The sequence below is a fragment of the Bos indicus x Bos taurus genome, chromosome 3, assembly GCF_003369695.1.
Source record: "Bos indicus x Bos taurus breed Angus x Brahman F1 hybrid chromosome 3, Bos_hybrid_MaternalHap_v2.0, whole genome shotgun sequence".
Lineage (NCBI taxonomy): Eukaryota > Metazoa > Chordata > Mammalia > Artiodactyla > Bovidae > Bos > Bos indicus x Bos taurus.
In genome coordinates this window covers 109,942,901-109,963,250 of record NC_040078.1, presented here as the reverse complement: position 1 = coordinate 109,963,250, position 20,350 = coordinate 109,942,901, and the positions used below count along the sequence as shown (strand labels likewise).

Below are 20,350 nucleotides of genomic sequence, written 5' to 3'. Positions count from 1 at the left end.
ATCTGCAATTTCATATTTGATACTCTTAATTAAATTTTACTGTTAGAGGGCATTGTAGATATTATTCATTTCGATCTTCTAGTTGGTATCTTCCCTTACATAACTGCTCCTTGAACAGTTCTAGCAAGGATGAACTCAGGTACTTTATGAGATAGTGTAAACCACTTGTGAATAACTCTGGTGGTTAGAAAATGTTGGAAATTTTTGTTCCAAAATACTGCTCGTTATATTTTCCAACTATTTGTCTGATTTCTGTCCTCCCATACAAGGAAGATACTCAGGTTTTCACATGACAGACAGTCTGTCAAAATAACTGAAGACTTCTCTAATTTCCTTTGACTCCTTCCTATTTCCAGACTAAGAGTCTTTACTTTGATTTATTTTTATTTATATTATGTGAGGTTCGGTCAGAATTATCTTCTTCTGGTTGTGTTTCATCTGTTAGGGTCTTAAGTTTTTTTCAAATTGAACAGAGTACTCCAGAATTTGAAATGACCTGTGTAGTAGATGGTGGGAAGGTTACCTGCCTTATACTGGCTATTTAAATACATGCAACTTGAGTTCTTTAATTTTGAAGAAACTACATCTCAGTATTAGTTCATTTTGGATTTATAGTCATCTAAAGCTTCCCTGGTGGCTCAGATGGTAAAATCTGCATGCAGTACAGGAGACCTGGGTTCTATCCCTGGATTGAAAAGACCCCCTGGAGGAGGGCAGGGCAACAAACTCCAGTATTCTTGCCTGGAGAATCCCATGGACAGAGGAGCCTGGCGGGCTACAGTCCATGGAGTCGCAAAAAGTTGGACACAAAGTCGCAAAAGAGTGACTGAGCAGAGCACAAAGCCCTTTTGCGTGAAAGCAGTGGATAAGTGGATAAGTTCAGATCCTTTCATTTATTTTTATTGCTATTGAACTTTTCAAACATAAGTGTTTCGACTTACAGTTACCATTATTATATTTCATCTTCATTTATTTAGTTTATTGTTGCAATTTATCAGTAGCTTTTAACATTACTAATTTGTTTTTGGCATACTAGCCTTTCTTGTGTTTTTTATCATTTGAGAGTTTCTTAACCAACAGATATTTTTTGATTACTTATTATATGTAGGGCACTAGATATGTTTCTTTTGCTTATTGTATTAATAGTTTGGATGTGGGGGAGAACGTTACAGATTTATTTTGATAAATGTTTCCATGAATATCCAAGTTAACTTAGAGAAAGAAAAGGAACTTGCCCTGCCCCACATTATAATTTAATAAAACACCCCAGTAATCATGGAATCGTAGGATACTGGTCCAGGAACATCCAAGTAGACCACTGGGACAACATAGAAAACTCAGTTCAGAACTTAAGATAAACTGTTCTTATAAATTGATCAGTTAAGTATAGACTGTTTGAGTAGACAGTGTGGGAAAATTGATTCACTGTATGGAGAAAAATAAAATTGAGTTCTTACATAATACTATTTATAAAGAAGAACCTAAGATGGATTAGTGACCGACATAAGATAAATAAAATTAATAAAGCATAATGCATCTTTGTGACTTAATATTAGCGAAGTATTTCTTAAAACCTTAAAAAATGAAACCATGATTCATTTGATGATACAGCATTAACGTTGTCAGTTCAGTAAATATATGGACATTGTTAACAGACAGATAACATTTGGGGGAAGATATTTGCAACAACTAAACCTGTTAATGAAATAATATTAGAATAACAAAGAAACTCCTTTGGTTCAATGAGAAGACTGGCACCCCAATAGAAAATGAGCAGAGGAAATAAACAGGGAGTTCACAGAAGTAGGGAAATAGGACCCTCCAGGGGGATGGTTTAGTGCAGGCATTCTGAAGAGCAGTTTGGCAGTTCTTTATCATTTAGTTGATAAAATTCACTTGGACCTACCAGTTCTCAGTATATATAGCCAGAGATTATTCTCACAAGTTCATAAAGGGACATAGAAGGAGACAATGCCTTGCAGCATTGTCTTGGTGGCTGACTGTTAGATACTGAGTCTGTATTGCTGGGAGACCAGATAGACAACATGTAGAGTTCAGTTCAGTCGCTCAGTCGTGTCCGACTTTGTGACCCCCTTGGACTGCAGCATGCCAGGCTTCCCTGTCCATCACCAACTCTCGGACCTTACTCAAGCTCATGTCCATCGAGTCGGTGATGCCATCCAACCATCTCATCCTCTCTTGTCCCCTTCTCCGCCTGCCTTCAATCTTTCCCAGCATCAGGGTCTTTTCAAATGAGTCAGTTTTTTGCATCAGGTGGCCAAAGTATTGGAGTTTCAGCTTCAGCATCAGTCCTTCTAATGAATATTCAGGACTGATTTCCTTTAGGATGGACTGGTTAGATCTCCTTGCAGTCCAAGGAACCCTCAAGAGCATCAATCAGAAACAATGAACTAAGTGTCCCACAGCAATTTAAATAAATTTTAAAAACCTTAGGCAGAGGGTAACGTTGGAATGTATACAAACAGAAGGATGTTCATCAAACATATTAGAGAAAATAATTTATTGAGAAGAACGGGAATAGGGAAGTGGATATGGAAGGACAAGTTAGGGGTCTTAACGGATGAATGATGATAATGTAGCAATGAACCGAGGAGCATGATTAACCTAACCTTTTGTATCTGGAGAGTAAAAGTGAGGTTTGGAGACTCATGTGGCAGTGGTATAAAAGTTGGGCTGGAGAAGAAAAAATTAGAGGCCTAAAAGTTAAAATAATCCAGGTAGTAGGACATGAGGTTTTAGGTTGGCGGTAATTGGAATAGAAAGTAAAAGAGTGGTGCAAGAAATACTTGCAAAATAAAATTGAAAGTTGAGGGAAATAGAAACTGAGCATTTGGAAAGTTTCTCTGGGTGTCAAATCAACGTAGTTTTGTTCCAGAAAATGCTTCTTTCTCCTTTCTCTTCTACTTGACTGGGCTAGAATTGAAATTTTTTTCTCATTCTTTTAAATGTACTATAAATTATATTTAGTACTATGTGAGTATACTGTCACTGTAATATATTTAGATTATATAAACAAAATAAAAAATCATTCTTCACTTCTTTCTCCAGAGGTTACTAACCATTGTATCTGTGTGGTACATACCCTTCTAGATATTTTTCTGCTGCCTTTACAAATTAGGTGTGTGTAAAAATAAATATTGATTTGTGGATATTTGGTGTTATTCTCTCTATAATCTGCAATTTTTTTAAATGTCTAAAAAAGAAACTTTTAAAATATCTTTCCATGTAAGTATATAGGATAAAAATATTTGCTGGGTAAAAAATAGAGGTTTCAAAACATTTTTATTGGCCAGATACCATTGGAATGGGATGGAGGCGTACAGAGTATGGGTGTGTTTCTTGCTCTTAAAATCTCACAGTCTAGTAGAAGTGAAGTCTATGATACTACTACTACAGTGAAGTAAGTGTTCTAAGAGAGACATGCACTAGGTGCTATTTGAGCGCAAAGGAAAGAGCACCATATTCTTTGATAAATGTGTCAGTTAGTGCTTAGATGGTGAAAGGGATTTTAGATCATCTATAAGGATAATATTTTGCAGGTCAACTGTGTCCCAGAATAATTAAGTGATTCACTGGAATCATTCCCAGGAATCAGTCTTCCTGGTATCCTAAACTATAATCCAGAAGGGAAAATCTTTGTCATGTATAATGATCTTTTAGAATTTTGTGACAGCTTTAAATAGTGTAAGAAACTACTTTAGTTAAGATTTTTGTATTTCATCATGCAGAGGATTATATGAATGCATTTTTTCCCTTTTTTAGGGAGGTGGTTGACTCAATGGTTCAGCATTTTAAAGTGACTATATTTGGGGACCGTAGACCAGTTTATGATGGAAAAAGAAGCCTTTACACAGCCAATCCACTTCCTGTGGCAACTACAGGGGTAAGATGCTAAGATACATTCCTTTATCAGAAAACTATACATTTGCAGTGTCTTTTAAATGCTTTTATGACCATTTTATTATGGTCTATATGTATCATTTATCAGTTTTAACATGTTATTTTTAAATAATTTCAAACTTAAACTTGTAAGATTCATGCAGAGAACTCATGTATACCCAGATTCATTAGCATTCTTAAAGTTTGCCATTTGTTTTATCGTTCTCTTTTTTCTTTTGCTCTCTTTGTGTCTATAGAGACGGCTATATATAAAGATACATATACATACTTATTTCTTCTTGAACCATTCAGGGGTAGGTTTCATACGTTACACCCTGTAGTGTGTTTTTCCTAAGAACAAGGATAAAAACCACAGTCCAGTCACCAACTTGCCTAAATTTTATGTTGGTAATTTTTGTCTGCTCTGCCCTTAGTCCAGTTTTGCCATTGTCCCAGTGATGTCCTGTAGCATTTTTTTCCCTTTAGTACAGAATCCAATCCAAGTTCCTGAATGTATTTATTTTTTTCTTATTTATTTTTAATTGAAGGATAATTACAATGTTGTGTTGGTTTCTGCCATACCTGAATGTATTTAGATGTCATGTCTTCTTTGTCCTGGAAAATTTCCCAGACTTCTTTGTTTCTTTTATGACATTAGCATGGTTGAAGATTACAGCCAAGTTATTTTGTAGGATGTCCCTCTGTGTTTTTCTGGAGCTTCTTGATTAGATTCTGATTGGGGTTTTTGGGCAGGAAAATTGCATACATGTTCTTTCCTTATAGTGTATCATATCAGAAGGCACATAATACGTACTTGTTTCACTAATGGTGAGGTTAACTTTGATCACTTGGTAAAGATGGTATCTGCCAGGTTTCTCCTTTCAAGTTATTCTTCTTTCTTATGTGGGGAATAGAGTTTTGTTTTGTTTTTTTAATTATAATTGTGGTAAAGTATATGTTCAAGCTGGTTTTAGAAAAGGCAAAGGAACCAGAGATCAAATTGCCAGCATCCACTGGATCATTGAAAAAGCAAGAGTTCCAGAAAAACATCTATTTCTGCTTTATTGACTATGCCAAAGCCTTTGACTGTGTGGATCACAATAAACTGTGGAAAATTTTTCAAGAGAGGGGAAAGAAATGGCAACCACCTGACCTGCCTCTTGAGAAACCTACATGCAGGTCAGGAAGCAACAGTTAGAACTGGACATAGAACAACAGACTGGTTCCAAATAGGAAAAGGAGTACGTCAAGGCTGTATATTGTCACCCTGCTTACTTAACTTATATGCAGAGGACATCATGAAAAACACTGAGCTGGAAGAAGCACAAGCTGGAATCAAGATGGCCAGGAGAAATATCAATAACCTCAGATATGCAGATGACACCACTCTTACGGCAGAAAGTGAAGAGGAACTAAAAAGCCTCTTGATGAAAGTGAAAGAGGAGAGTGAAAAAGTTGGCTTAAAGCTCAACATTCAGAAAACGAAGATCATGGCATCTGGTCCCATCACTTCATGGGAAATAGATGGGGAAACAGTGGAAACAGTGTCAGACTTTATTTTTCTGGGCTCCCAAATCACTGCAGATGGTGATTGCAGCCATGAAATTAAAAGACGCTTACTCCTTGGAAGGAAAGTTATGACCAACCTAGATAGCATATTGAAAAGCAGAGGCATTACTTTGCCAACAGAGCTATGGTGTAGTCAAGGCTATGGTTTTTCCAGTGGTCATGTATGGATGTGAGAGTTGGACTGTGAAGCAAGCTGAGTGCCGAAGAATTGATGCTTTTGAACTGTGGTGTTGGAGAAGAGTCTTGCGAGTCCCTTGGACTGCAAGGAGATCCAACCAGTCCATCCTAAAGGAGATCAGTCCTAGGTGTTCATTGGAAGGACTGATGCTGAAGCTGAAACTCCATTACTTTGGCCACCTGATGTGAAGAGTTGACTCATTGGAAAAGACCCTGATGCTGGGAGGGATTGGGGGCAGGAGGAGAAGGGAACGACAGAGGATGACATGGCTGGATGACATCACTGACTCGATGCACATGAGTTTGGGTAAGCTCCGGGAGTCAGCAGTGGACAAGGAGGCCTGGCATGCTCCGATCCACGGGGTCACAAAGAGTCGGACATGACTGAGCGACTGAACATTGAACATATATAACATTGGGCTTCCCTCATGGCTCAGTGGTAAAGAATCTACCCGCAATGCAGGAGCTGCAGGAGATGTGGATTTGATCCCTGGGTCGGAAGATCCCCTGGAGGAGGGCATGGCAACCCACTCCAATATTCTTGCCTGGAGAATCCCATGGAGAGAGGAATCTGGTGGGCAACAGTCCAAGGGATCGCAGAGTTGGACACAACTGAAGCAACTTAGCACACATGCACACATACATAACATTATCATCTGAGCTATTTTTAAGATATGGTTCAATGGCAAAGTACATTCACAACCATTGCCACCATAAATCTCCATCTTATAAAACTGAAACTCTGTACCCATGAAACCCTTAACTATCCATTTTTCCTCCCTCAGTCCCTGGCAACCATCATTCTACTTACTGGCTTTATAAATTTGACCTCTCTCAGTACCTCATTTAAGTGGATTCATACAGTATTTTGTGTTTTGTGATTGGTTTATTTCACTTAGCGTAATATTCTCACGGTTCATCCATGTTGTCATGTGTCAGAATTTCCTCCTTTTTAAGGCTGAATAGTATTCCATTGTATGTATATACCACATTTTACTTATCCATTCATCTGTTGATGGACATTTGGTTTGCTTCCCCATTTGAATGTGAGTTTACTCTAGGGACCTCATATAAGTGGAGCCATACAGTATTTATCCTTTGTCTCTGGCTTTTTTTACTTAGCGTAATGTCTTAGAAACTATACCATTTTACGTTTCCATCAACAGTGTACAAGGGTTCCAAATACTTCACCCCTTTGCCAACATTTGTGGGTTTATCAGTTTTTGATAGTTGTCATTGTAATGGGTGTGAGGTAATATCTCATGGTTTTGATTTGAATTTACCTAATGACTAATGAAGAACACCTTTTCCTATGCTTATGGGCCTTTTCTATATCTTCTTTGGAGAAATGTGTATTCAACTCCTTTGCCCATTTTTAAATTTTATTTGGTTTTGTCGTTGTTGAGTCTTAGGAATTCTTTATGTATTCCTATGGGATATATGTTTTAAAATATTTTCTCATATTCCATAAGTTGTTTTTTCACTGTTGATTTTATTCTTTGCACCAAAGTTTTAAGAAAGGGAGATACTTTTAAGCACGTATAGAAAGTGCTTAAAGTGCTCAAAGCTTGTTTCTTTTAATTGTCTTTAAACTTACAAAGATACTTAATAAGGGAGATACTTTTAAGAATCCTGATTCTCATTAGACTTTTATTAACTGACGATTCTTGCTTGGAAGGATTGTTATTATATAACAATGGTTATTTTTGTAATTCTGTCATTCCTTCTACATTAATAATTGGTATTCTACTGTAAAGGAGCACATTTTCTTCTCTTCTATTTATTTATCCTTATTTATTTGCCCAAATTGTCCCAGATTTGGCCTGCAGGAGCCCCTTTAAATTTGTGTGCTTTTGTCATGATACATCTTTTTTTTCTTGAGTACTTCCTTACTTTTGGACCCAAGATATTCCAGGTTCATCTAATGTTTTCCCTCTGATAGTCCTGCAACTAGCCATATCTCAGAGGTACACTGGTTTCTTTTAGTTGAGGAATACAATTTAGAAACCAAAATCTGGTTATTGGATGTGCTCATTGCTGAGTTCAAACTGATTCTACTAGTTCTAGTCTATCCCCACTGGATTCTTCCTTCACTCCCTATGTAGCATATTTATAACTTGCTTTTCCTTTAAACCCCTGACTCCACAAAATATCACCACTTTTACGTGTTTATTCAGTCATACAGTACATATAAAATAGTTTCTGAATTACTACCTGATGTCACTATAGAAAACAAATCTGATAGTAGGAATTTAAGGTTTTATTTTGTATGCAGTTCTTTCCCACTCACCCCTCTCCCACACCTCTAACTGAAAATGTAGTCAGCATATGTTATTATGTTCAGAAGTTTTGCATTAGTGCTTTTTTTTTTTTAATATTCTTTCAATCTGGCTGTTATTTGTTTGAATTGCATTTGGTTTCATTTGATTTTGTATCTATTCAATTTTAGCTTTTCCCCTCCATCCTTATTTGTTTTCTTGTTGTTGTTGTAGAACTTAATTTCACATGCTTACGAAAATCAAAACTACACTGGAAAATATGCTCAGAATTGTTAATCCCTCACTTATTTCTTCCAATCTTTTCCTTCCTATCCTTTGAAAGTTAGCTGCTTTTTCTTATTTCTGATTCATGCTTGCTGTTTCTTTTTACAAAAATAAGCAGATACATGAATGTTTTTCCATTTACCCCTTTCTCATGCAAAAGATGGCATACTATTTATAATCTTCTGTACTTGCTTTTTTAACAATATTGCTTAGAAATTATTCCATAGCAGTTCCAACAGGTCTTCCTCATCCTTTTTTTATAGTGCCTAAATGGGCATTTAAGTCATTTCCATGTTTTTCAGTGACAAAGAGTGCTAGCATAAATGACTTACTGACATTTTAGTCTATTGATTTGACATTGAGATTGGTAATTTTTTTGTATTTGCCTTCTCTTCTCTTAAATATTTTTATACATTAAGCTTAAAAATAATTATATTTATCTTTTTAAACTTTTACCAGTTGACTCTTTTCCCATCAACAGGTGGATTTAGATGTTACTTTACCTGGAGAAGGTGGAAAAGATCGACCTTTCAAAGTGTCAATCAAATTTGTCTCTCGGGTGAGTTGGCACCTACTCCATGAAGTACTGACAGGACGGACCTTGCCCGAACCACTGGAATTAGACAAGCCAATCAGCACTAACCCTGTCCATGCCGTTGACGTGGTGCTACGACATCTGCCCTCCATGAAGTGGGTCTTCTGGCTTTTTTTTTTCCTCTTTAGATTTTAAGTAGGAAAGACCTTCCCAAGAATAGGTCTTGCAGTCTTTCCTTGGCTAACCTTCAGATGTTGTATATTTTGATTATCTCAGTTGAGGAATAGCATCCATACCAATTCAATGACAGAAGTAAGTTACATAAACTTTTCTGACTTATGAAAGTAAGTGTACATCATTAGCTTAGCTATTCTGTTGGATATTTTTCAGAAAAAAATGTCTAACCCTTTTTCTTAGGAGCTATCCATCTTGAGTAACTGATACATTTTCAGTTTTAGTATTTTAGTTAAATCACCTTTCTTAAAGGTGATTTCATTATTTTTATAACAGTATCAAATTATGTTGAAATTATTACTGTTTTAATGGTATTAGCATCTCACACATGTATATGTGTATCTATGTGTATATGTAAAGGATCAGTGTGTCTTTTTAAAGAAAAATATTTTCTTGAGACTTCCTGGCAATCCAGTCAGTGGTTAAGACTCTGCGCTTTCAATTCAGGGGACGTGGGTTCAGTCCCTGGTCAGGGAAATAAGATCCCACATGCTGCACAGTGCAGCAAAGAAGAAAAATACTCTTTTACAAACACATTTATCGAAGTGGCTTTTTGGTCAGTGATTGTTTATTCTGTAGCATTTTTTAAGGTTCAAACTATTTTTTAAAACTTTTTAAATAAAATTAAGCCTTGCTCAAACTAATGTTAGTTTTAAGTATAGAGAATTTCAGTGAGAGATTTTTTTCATTTTGAATAGCTGCTTTTTGCTTTCACAAATTTGGAGAATGTTTAGTTTCATATATTCATAATGATTGGCATTTTACTATGATAAGATTATGTACTCTAGACTCACCTGTTCTTCAGATTTAAATATTAAATAGGAAGGAAAATATTAAATATACCGTTTTAATTCTTGTAGATATACACCTGTGGGGCGTTCCTTTTTCTCAGCTCCAGAAGGATACGACCACCCTCTGGGAGGGGGCAGGGAAGTTTGGTTTGGATTTCATCAGTCTGTTCGGCCTGCCATGTGGAAAATGATGCTTAATATTGATGGTAAGGGAATTTAAACCATATTCTGTGTTGGGTAGTTGATTTCTGTATGGCCTCTGTGTGTGTGTGTGTGTATACATTTTATATATAATTATATGTACTGGTGTCTTGAATTAATATTTGGACATGTATTAAGACAAACATATATTAAGAAAAACCTTTATTTCTTATTACATTTCATTTAGAAAACATTTATACAGAATTTCTCCTGGAATGCTGTTAAACTTGAAGTAAACAAATATAAAAGCCGTGACATGATCACCTGAGCTATTTATTATAACTCATTTTTGTCCTTAACTAGATAAGCCAGTATTTCATTGTGAAATACATATTTTAAAGGAAGAGAAGAAGACTGCTGGTCTTGGTGACCTGTAGGTTATGCCTGCCACTGATGTTTAATGTTGTATTAGTTGCATTCTCATTTTTAGGTTTTTTTTTTTTTTTTTTTAAGAATATTTTTAAGTGCATATAAGTAGAGAGAATAGTATGATAAACTGCTATCTGTGTATCCATTATTCACATTGCCCAGATTTTTCTACCTTTGCTTAAACTATATACATTTCTTCCTCTACTGTAGTAATTTTAAATCAAATCCCAAACAGCATGTTTTTTTGTCCCTACTACAGTATGCACCTCTGAAAATACGGGTGTTTTCCTACACAGTCACAGTGCCACCATCGTATCTAAGAAAATTTGATCATTTTTTGGTAGCTTCTAATTCCCTGTCCATAATCAGATTTCCCTGATAGTCTCAAAGGTATCTTTCTGTAGTTAGTTGGTTCAAATCAGGATTCAAGCAAAATGCACGCATCACATTTGGCTACTTTGCCTTTTAAAAATGTAGTAGTCCCATTTCCTTTCCTTTTGTTTTGTTTTTTCCTATTTTATGTCATTGACTTGTTGCAGAAACTTTCACTTTTCCTCTAGAATATCCAAAAATCTGGATTTATCTTTTGTTTTCTTGTAGTGTCATTCCCTTGTTCCTTTATCTCCTACATTCCCTGGAAATGGAAGTTGGTCCTGGAAGCTTGATTCACTTCTGATTCATAAGTGCTCCATCATGTATTGTGTTAGGAGGCACCCAGTATATAGTAGACCCAACTTCAGTGGTAACTAACATTGATCAGTATGTTCAGAGATCAGTATGCCAGAGCTCTCCATTGTATATTTCCCAATCATTCTTTCAGTTACTGATATTCCATTCATTGACCATTGTCACCTGAATCATTTATTTCAGTGCGGATTACCAATTAGAATTTTTCTTATTCTGATATTCCTTTTGCATTAGATGGAATTCCTGTATGGAAAAGTGCATTGTCTTGTGTGTAATTCATTGTCTTTGATAGCTTTCTTGCTTTTTGGCACAGCAGAATGTTCCAGATTCACCCTGTATTTCTTCCTCTGTACCTGGCATCAGCTATTCCTTCAAGGATCCCTGGATCTTTCCAGATCAGTGCATAGTCTCATCATCATTTTCAGCTGCATCTACCATTGTAAAGATGTATTGAGAAGATATTTTTTTAAAGTCATCTTTAGGTGTATACTGACTGCTTCCCTGGTGACTCAGATGGTAAAGAATTTGCCTGCAATGCAGGAGATCAGAATTCGATCCCTGGATCAAGAAGATCCCCTGGAGAAGGGCATGGGAACCCACTCCAATATTCTTACCTGGAAAATCCCATGGACAGAGGAACCTGGAGGTCTACATTCCATGGGATCGCAGAGTCAGACACAACTGAGCAACCAGCATTTCATTTTCATTTAGGTGTATACTAGGGATGTTTTATTTTTTTTCCATTTCAGAACATCATTCGTATATTTGTATTTTTAAGATAGATTCCAAGAGATGAGATTGATGGGTCGAAGGCAGATATGTTTTTAATTTTGATTGTTATTGCTAGATTGCCCTCCAATGAGATCGTAAACATTTTGCATCAGTAAATGAGGCTACCTGTTTCCCTGTACCTTTGCCACTAGATGTGTCAAACTCTAGATTCTTGTCAATCAAATTTGGAAGAAATAGTTTCCTTATGTACCATTTTGCATTTGGCCATCCTTTCTCATGTGTATGGGTCACCTTATTTCTTTTTTAAAAAATTAATTCTTTATGTCCTTTGCTCCTTTTCTTCTGTTGGATTATTGGTCTTATTTACTGAGAGAGCTTTCTAAATCAGGAAATTAGCCCTCTGTGGTATGAATTGCAGATGTTATCCCTGGGTTGTTGTTTGTCTTTTGATCTTTGATATTATTTTTGGTTTTTATCCTGTAGAAATTTTTCTTTTGGTGACAGGTGTGTGTCTCAGTTGATCCTTTCTTTTGTAACTTTTAATATCAACTAGGGCTTATGTCATTTTTCTCTTCCAAGATTTCTAGGCTATTCTTTTGTATATCATTGTATAAGCTTTAGAAACACCTTGTCAGATCTAGTGGGTGTGGGAGGATGAGCTATTACTTTTACTGTGACTCCATTATATTTTTAAATTAAGTTACTGAGTCTTAAACACTGAATCTTTCTGTCCAAGAAACTGCTATGCCTTTCCATTTGTTCAGGATTACTTTTTTTTCCTTCTGGAGTGTTTTAAAGTTTTCCTTCCCTAGTGGCTCAGACAGAAAAGAGCCTGCCTGCAATACAGGAGACCTGGGTTCAATCCGTAGGTTGGCAAGATTCCCTGAAGAATGGAATGGTGACCCACTCCAGTATTCTTGCCTGGAGAATTCTGTAGACAGAGGAGCCTGGCGGGCTATAGTCCATAGGGTCGCAAAGAGTTGGACATGACTGAGTGACTACCACTTTCACATAAAATTTGCTGTTTCGTATTATCATTCCTGGATATTTTCTTTTTCTCTTTTTTTCTTATTAAATGAACTTATATTCCAACTAGTTATTGTTTATATACATGAAGTCTTTTAATTTCTGTATAGTAACTTTTTTCTCTCTGCCTTATTGAATTCCATTAACTTTTCAAGTTATTTCTTAGCAGTTTCTAGATTATAATCATTTTATCTGCAATAGTGATAGTTTTACCTCTTTAGATTTTTACACCTCTAATATTTTTTATCAGGTTATATTGACTAATTAGAACAGTTAACTGTTAGACAATAGCGGGCATCCCCTTTGTATTCCTTACTTTAGAAGGAATGCTTCAGTGTTTCTGCATTAAGTCTGATGCGTGCATGTATGTATGTATATGCTTAGAAGCCTCTGTTGGTTTCTATTTTATTGAGTACTTTCAATCAATAATGTATGTTTTTTGTCAGATGTCTTTTTAGTATCTGAGGAATTATTTATATGCTGTTTTCTCCTCTTTTTAAAAAACACTGAACTAAATTTGTGTTTCTAGATTCTTTTAATGTGGTGCTGAATTCTGTTTTTTAGCACTTTACCTTTTTAATCAAGTTGCAAAAAAAAAGCAAGATTGATCTGATCTGCAATCTTCTCTTTTTTTATGCAGTCTTTTTCAAGTTTTGGTATTAATGTTTAGTTTCACAAAAAATTTGCAAGTTGCCTGTGCTCTAAAATGTACAACAGTTTTTAAATAGTGTTAAAATTATCAGCTCTTTTAAGATTTCATGAAATTCCCATGTAAAATTTTGTAGCCTGGTTTGTTTCATTTTGTTCAGAGAATAGTTCTTTTAAAGCTTTCATTTATTTTGTGAAAATCAGTCTGTTTAGGTTCTCTGTATTCAGTTTTGCTTTGTTATATCTTATTAGAAAATTATATATTTTATCTATATCTTTACTAAGTAGTCTTTCTTTTTTTTAATTTTATCTATTTCTATGGTTTATCCCCATTGATTCTTTTTAATCTTTGTGCTTTGTCCTTTTTACTCTTAATTAGGAGAGGTAGTACTTTAATCAGCCTGTTTTCTGCTCCTCACTCTGCTACCTGCCTCCACCAAAGAGGTTTTGAAATTTTTTCTTAGCTCTCTGGCTTTGTCTTCTGACTCCTTAATTTCTTTTTTAGCTTAATAAATTTTTTCCTCTACTTTTCTTCAGTTAATTTAGTTGTTTTTCCTTTTTTTTCTCTCCTACACTAGGTCTTCTTGTGGCCCGCCAGCTTTCTCTGGTTGTGGCATGTGGGCTCTAGAGGGCACTGGCTCAGTCGTCATCTCAGCGGGCCTCTCTGGTTGCCATGTGTGGGCTTATTTGCCTCTTGGCCTGTGGGATCTTAGTTCTCAGACCAGGGATCAAACTAGCATCCCCTGCATTGGAAGGCGGATTCTTTACCACCGGACTGCCAGGGAAGTCCCTTTCCTAACTTTTTGAACTATAGTCGTAACTCAGTTAATTTCATTTTTCTCATTAAAAAGAGGATTTAAAATGATTATTTTGGAAATTCCCTAGCAGTTCAGTGGTTAAAACTCCATGCTTTCATGCTGAGGGTCTGGGTTTTGTCCTGTCCCTGATCAAGGAACTAGCATCCCACAGGATTATATTATTTTCTCAAAACACCACAGATTTCATTTGTATTTCCCCTATTAAACCCAGTGTTGTTTGAGAGACTTTTTAAATTTTCAGATTGAAGATCTTTTTATTTTCAGATTGTGTTGTAAATTTCTAGTTTCATTGTATTGTTTATCAGAGAATGTGGTTTGTATTTCTGTTTTTAGAATTTATTGAGGTGTTTTTTTTTTTTTTTTTTAGTAACCTAACATACTCAGAATTTATGAAATGAAAGTTCAGTAGCTCTTTGAGAATAAGATAGAATCATTTTTTAGGATAGAGTTAAATGAATATCCTTTAGCTCTTCAGTTTTGATTATGTTGTTTACATCATCTATTTCCTTGTTTATTTCTGTTTACTTGTCTCAGAATGGGAGAAATAAATTTAAACTTCCTGTTGTGTTTGATGGAACAACAGACTGGTTCCACATAGGAAAAGGAGTACGTCAAGGCTGTATATTGCTTATTTAACTTATATGCAGAGTACATCATGAGAAACCCTGGGCTGGAAGAAGCACAAGCTGTAATCAAGATTGCCGGGAGAAATATCAATCACCTCAGATATGCAGATGACACCACCCTTATGGCAGAAAGTGAAGAGGAACTCAAAAGCCTCTTGATGAAAGTGAAAGAGGAGAGTGAAAAAGTTGGCTTAAAGCTCAACATTCAGAAAACAAAGATCATGGCATCTGGTCCCATCACTTCATGGGAAATAGACGGGGAAACAGTGGAAACAGTGTCAGACTTTATTTTTCTGGGCTCCCAAATCACTGCAGATGGTGACTGCAGCCATGAAATTAAAAGATGCTTACTCCTTGGAAGGAAAGTTATGACCAACCTAGATAGCATATTGAAAAGCAGAGACATTACTTTGCCAACAGAGCTATGGTTTAGTCAAGGCTATGGTTTTTCCAGTGGTCATGTATGGATGTGAGAGTTGGACTGGGAAGAAAGCTGAGCGGCAAAGAATTGATGCTTTTGAACTGTGGTGTTGGAGAAGACTCTTGAGAGTCCCTTGGACTGCAAGGAGATCCAACCAGTCCATTCTGAAGGAGATCAGCCCTGGGATTTCTTTGGGAGGAATGATGCTAAAGCTGAAACTCCAGTACTTTGGCCAGCTCATGGGAAGAGTTGACTCATTGGAAAAGACCCTGATGCTGGGAGGGATTGGGGGCAGGAGGAGAAGGGGACGACAGAGGATGAGATGGCTGGATAGCATCACCGACTCCATGGACATGAGTTTGGGTGAACTCCGGGAGATGGTGATGGACAGGGATGCCTGGTGTGCTGCGATTCATGGGGTCGCAAAGAGTCAGACACAACTGAGCAACTGAACTGAACTGAACTGAATTGTGTTTCTATTTCTTTTTATACTTCCACTTTCTTAATGTCGCTACCATAGTATTAGGAGCGTATGTATACCTATCTTTATTCTTTGTTGTAATTTATACCTTTACAATGATAAAGTGACTTTTTTTTGTACTTTTTGGCAAAAAGTCTACATTATCTAACAGAAGATTACAATCCATGTGGTCTGTTTTCTGTGCTTTTTAAATGCTAATTCTGTTATTAGGAACCCCATCAGTGGTTACCTTCATACTTTCATTTAGTACTCATCTTTCTCCCTCTTTAAAGCAGTATCTTTTGCTTTCCTTAATAAGTAACTTTTATATTAACTTTATTCTCTTCCTTCCCCTCCTCTGCTTTATTAACTAGTTTTAGCCAATATAGCATTATTTTATTGTTCGTTATGATTTTACTTAAATTTTTACTACTTGACTCTCATCTTTGACTCTGTTGCTGTAAAGTGTGCCATCAGTAAGTTTATTCTACTTTTTATGATTGTTCTGTTTTTCATGTGTTTGTAGATACTGTTATTCCCATGGGTTTTGAGCATGTAACAGTTACACTCCATTCTGTCACCTGTATGTCCATTTGTTTTCATCTTAAATCTACAGTTATATGTATTGGTGCTAACTGCAAGTCCTTTTGCTGAAATTTTTCCTGTCATCTCTTGGTAGCAGTTTGTCCTCGAGTTACTTCAGAAAGGGCTCATATGAGTAAGAACTGAGTTTTTTGCATATTGAAAACCATTTGTCTATAGCCTTATTCCTAAAGGGGACTGCTTGGTTAGACATAAAATAATTGAATCACACTTTTTTTTTTAATTCTATTTTTTTATTGCAGTATAGTTGATAAATTGTGCCAGTCTCTACTGCACAGCATAATTACTCAGCTATAGACGTATATACATTCTTTTTTTTTTAATATTCTTTTCCATTATGGCTTATCTGAATCATACTTTCTTGAGTTTCTTATACATACTTTCCCACTGTCTTCTGACATTGAATTTTCAATAGAGAATTAGGATGTCATCTGGTTTTCTTGTCCCTCATAAGTACCTTCTTTTTTTGTCTGGTTGCTGAAAATATTTTTACAATTATTTTGCTAGATTTTTTCCCTCAATGTTGACTATTTAGAGTCAGTTTTATTTAAAGCATGGGATCCCCTTTGAGGATGTAGGTTTAACTCTTTTATCTTTTTTTTTTAATCTGTCATTTTATTTTCTTTTTAAAAAATTCTGTCCTGCTTGTTCTTTACTGTTTCTTTTATGGTATAATTTTTACCATTTGCTCATTGTAGTTTTGTCTTCATTTTTTTAATTTAAAAAGTGTTTTTCGTCCATTTCTTTCATGAGTTCTGCAGTGCTTATTTCATTTTCTCCTCTTAGCTGTTTGTCTTTCCCTGAGTTCTTAAATTTCTGCTCTGATATCTTTCTTCATAGCTGCATTAAGAAATTTTGGATTCATATTGAAAAGTAGTGTTATAGTTTTATCTGTTTTGCAGCGGTATATTCTGTTGAGTTTTCTTTGTCCAGGATGTTGTGCTGCTTTTTTACATTTTTTAAATGGTATTTTTGTATGGATACTTGCCACTTTTGTTACTCGTATTTGAATGAGATAAGTTTTCTCAAACCACCTGTTAGAAGAGACTGGAGTGGAAGAAGGAGGTCGGACAGGACATTAGGAGCAAGGCTGTTTTCCAGGTTTCTCTGCTCAAGACCTCTATTCTCTTCTGTTCTGATAGATTCTTTCTTCAGAATAAAGCCACATCTCCTTTGCCTCTCAGTAATATATGTTTAAGGACTTTCTGCTACCAAGGAATTCAGCTCTTGGCTTTTAAAGTATGTGCTCAAATGTTAACAGAGAATCTGTGAAGGGTATATGGTAGTTCATTGTACTATACATTTAATTTTTCTTCAAGTTTGAAATTACAGAAGGGACAATGCATGCCTTGATTTTAAAAGGGAGTCCTATCTGAGACCTGTCACTTCTAGTTCACCCTCAGGTGACTGATGACACTTTCTACACTCCTTGCTCTGCTTCCTTCTGAGATTCCCCCATTCAGTTTCAGTACTAAACATTGCAGTTCCCATTTAGGAGAAGACCCTCTCTTTCTGGAGTAAAAATTTGCTGCTATTGCCCCACTAGACTTTCTTTAATCTTTCATGACTTTCTCCTTTGCAGAGGTTCCCAAGTATTTTGGGCCGTATTTACTTACAATTTGGCACTTTCAGGTTTTAATTGTCTCCTAGGTTCATTGAAGATACAGGGTTTCTTCTCTTTTCTTTTCTCTCTCTCTCTTTTCAGATTATCTTTGTTGCTCTGTAATGAGTTCTAGGGGGAAAGTGGGAAATTTTGGAAATAAACTGCTGCTATTTTCCTATTGGAACTTACAAAGTTCTGCTTTGGATATTACAGAAATTTCTAAATAACTCATTGGTCAAAGAAAATTTTAAATATTTTAAACTAAAGGGTAATGAAAATAGTACATACCAGAATTGGTATGATTAGCTAAAGCAATTCTTAGAGAGAATTTAAAACCTTAAATGCCTATTAGAAAGGGAGAAAAGCAACAATGACCTATATATGCATCTTAATAAGTTAGAAAAGTAACATAATTAAATGCAAAGAAAAATAGAAGAAAATAAGAGTTTAAAAAAAAATAATGAAATAGAAAACAAATTTACTTCTATCCTATACGTAGGACGACTTCAAAAATTTTAAAGAAGGATAGTGACATGATCGTATTTGTTTTCCAGAAAGAGACCTCTGGCAGCAGTGTGGAGAATAGATAGAGGAGAAAAAAACTAATCTGAGAAGCCAGTTAGGAGGCTTTTTCAATCACTAGTTCAGGTAAGAGATGGTGATGGTCTAATGTGGGATGGAGAGGAAGGAACATATTACAAGATTAAGTTGAAAAATAGGTTTAAAAACCATGTCCAGAAAAAAAGTTTGGGTGTAGTCACTGGTACATGGAACTGATTGGAAACGAATAGACCAGAAGGTTAACTAGGTTTTTGAAGGAATTGGTTTTTGGATATAAGAAAATATATAGAGAGAGATTGGGTTTACACAGTTGTAGGGGCAACCTAGTCAAGTCTGAAGTCCTTAGGATAGGCTATCAGGAAGGGCAGGCTAGAATGAATGGGTGTGGGCTGAAGCTCTGTCCATAAACGGAATTTCTTTTCTCTCTTAGGGACACCTCAACCCCATTTTTAAGGCCTTTCAACTAACTGAATGAGGTCCACCCACATTATCCAGGATAATCTCCTGTACTTAAAGTCAACTGATCATGGAATTTAATTATATCTGTAAAATACCTTCACCACAATATCTAGATTTGTGTTTGATTGAATGCAACTAGTAGCCTAGCAATATTTATATATTTAAAATTTTAAAAATAAACTCGTACCTGGCCTATAAAATTCTATGATTAAAAATATAATAATAATAAAAAAAATTCTGTGATTATTCAGTCTTTGAAACAATCTTCATATTCCCAAACCTTTAGTAACTGCATTTATTTTATAAACTGTCTTTCAAGAAGAGCATACTCACCAACATACATTCAGAATAGTGACTCATTCATATCATTATGAATGATGATGCTAATATGGGAGGGAGATCTGCTTTCACTGGTTAGTTGGCAGTTTATACCATGTATAAAAAGATCAAATGTTAATATGTCTAACACTTGAGGATTCTGTGGAACATATAGAGAGTCATCTAGTATGTAGTTGGAAATGCAGATGTGAAAATCTGTAGTGGAGTGAGTAAAGGTAAAAGTTTTGGGAGTCCTTAGTACATAAATCCATATTTGAAACTCTGAAAATGGAAAATTTCCTTTAGAAATAATTATTTAGATTGAAAAAAGAAATGAAAAGGAGAGAGCCATGGAGAATACTAGCATTTAAGGAAGAAAGAAGAACCAGAGAGCAGTTAATGATTATTGTAGGCAGTATTAGAGCCAAGAAATAGTGTCAAGGGAGGAAACATATTCAGAGAATAGATGATTTCACAGTTAAGCAGTGGAGCTCTTCCAATAAAATCAACAGTAAGACAGGGATGTCAGTACTATGTTATTTAGTCACTATTGTGTTTGCTAACTTCTGTTCTTCTTACAGGTTTCAGTCTACATGTTACTTCCTTGAAAAGCAGTAACTGACACCTTCTCCCCCCCATCCAACCATCCCCCAAGAGTTACATATTTCTCTCAAGTATTCTTATAGCACAGTATACTTCCCTGGTAATACCATGTGTCACCTTGAATGTGTTTATTATTCTTTGTCTCCTGTTAGAATGAAAGCTCTGTGAAGCTAGGGACTGTAGGTATATATATAACCTCTGTGCCTGACAACTCTTGGGCATACTAAGCAAAGAATGAATAAATAAAACTAAGAACATGGAGGAGGAGTGTCTAATTGAATCTGGAAAGTTAGGAAAATATTTGTAGGAGTAAATGATGTCTTAGCTAGGCTTTTGTCAATGTGATGACATCAGGAGTTTGGGTCAAAAAGAGGGTACACAGGAATGAAAAATTTCTGAGAGGTCTCTAAAGTAAAAAAAATTTATTGAAAGATATAAGCAAAAATCTGAATGAATGAAATATGTT

General features: G+C 35.7%; 1 protein-coding gene across 6 annotated transcripts in view; it reads left to right on the top strand.

Annotated features, from left to right (window-relative positions):
* AGO3 (argonaute RISC catalytic component 3) overlaps positions 1-20,350 on the top strand; it is a 136,174-nt gene that overhangs the window by 40,436 nt on the left and 75,388 nt on the right. For 4 of the 6 annotated variants that reach the window (XM_027537844.1, XM_027537841.1, XM_027537843.1 and 1 more), the window contains 3 exons: positions 3,784-3,904; positions 8,671-8,879; positions 9,819-9,955. In XM_027537844.1, the coding sequence (XP_027393645.1) occupies positions 3,784-3,904; positions 8,671-8,879; positions 9,819-9,955 (467 nt within the window). Of the gene's footprint in view, positions 1-3,783; positions 3,905-8,670; positions 8,880-9,818; positions 9,956-15,694; positions 18,592-20,350 lie in introns of those variants that run through there. The other 2 variants (XM_027537845.1, XM_027537846.1) reach the window with 2 other exon arrangements.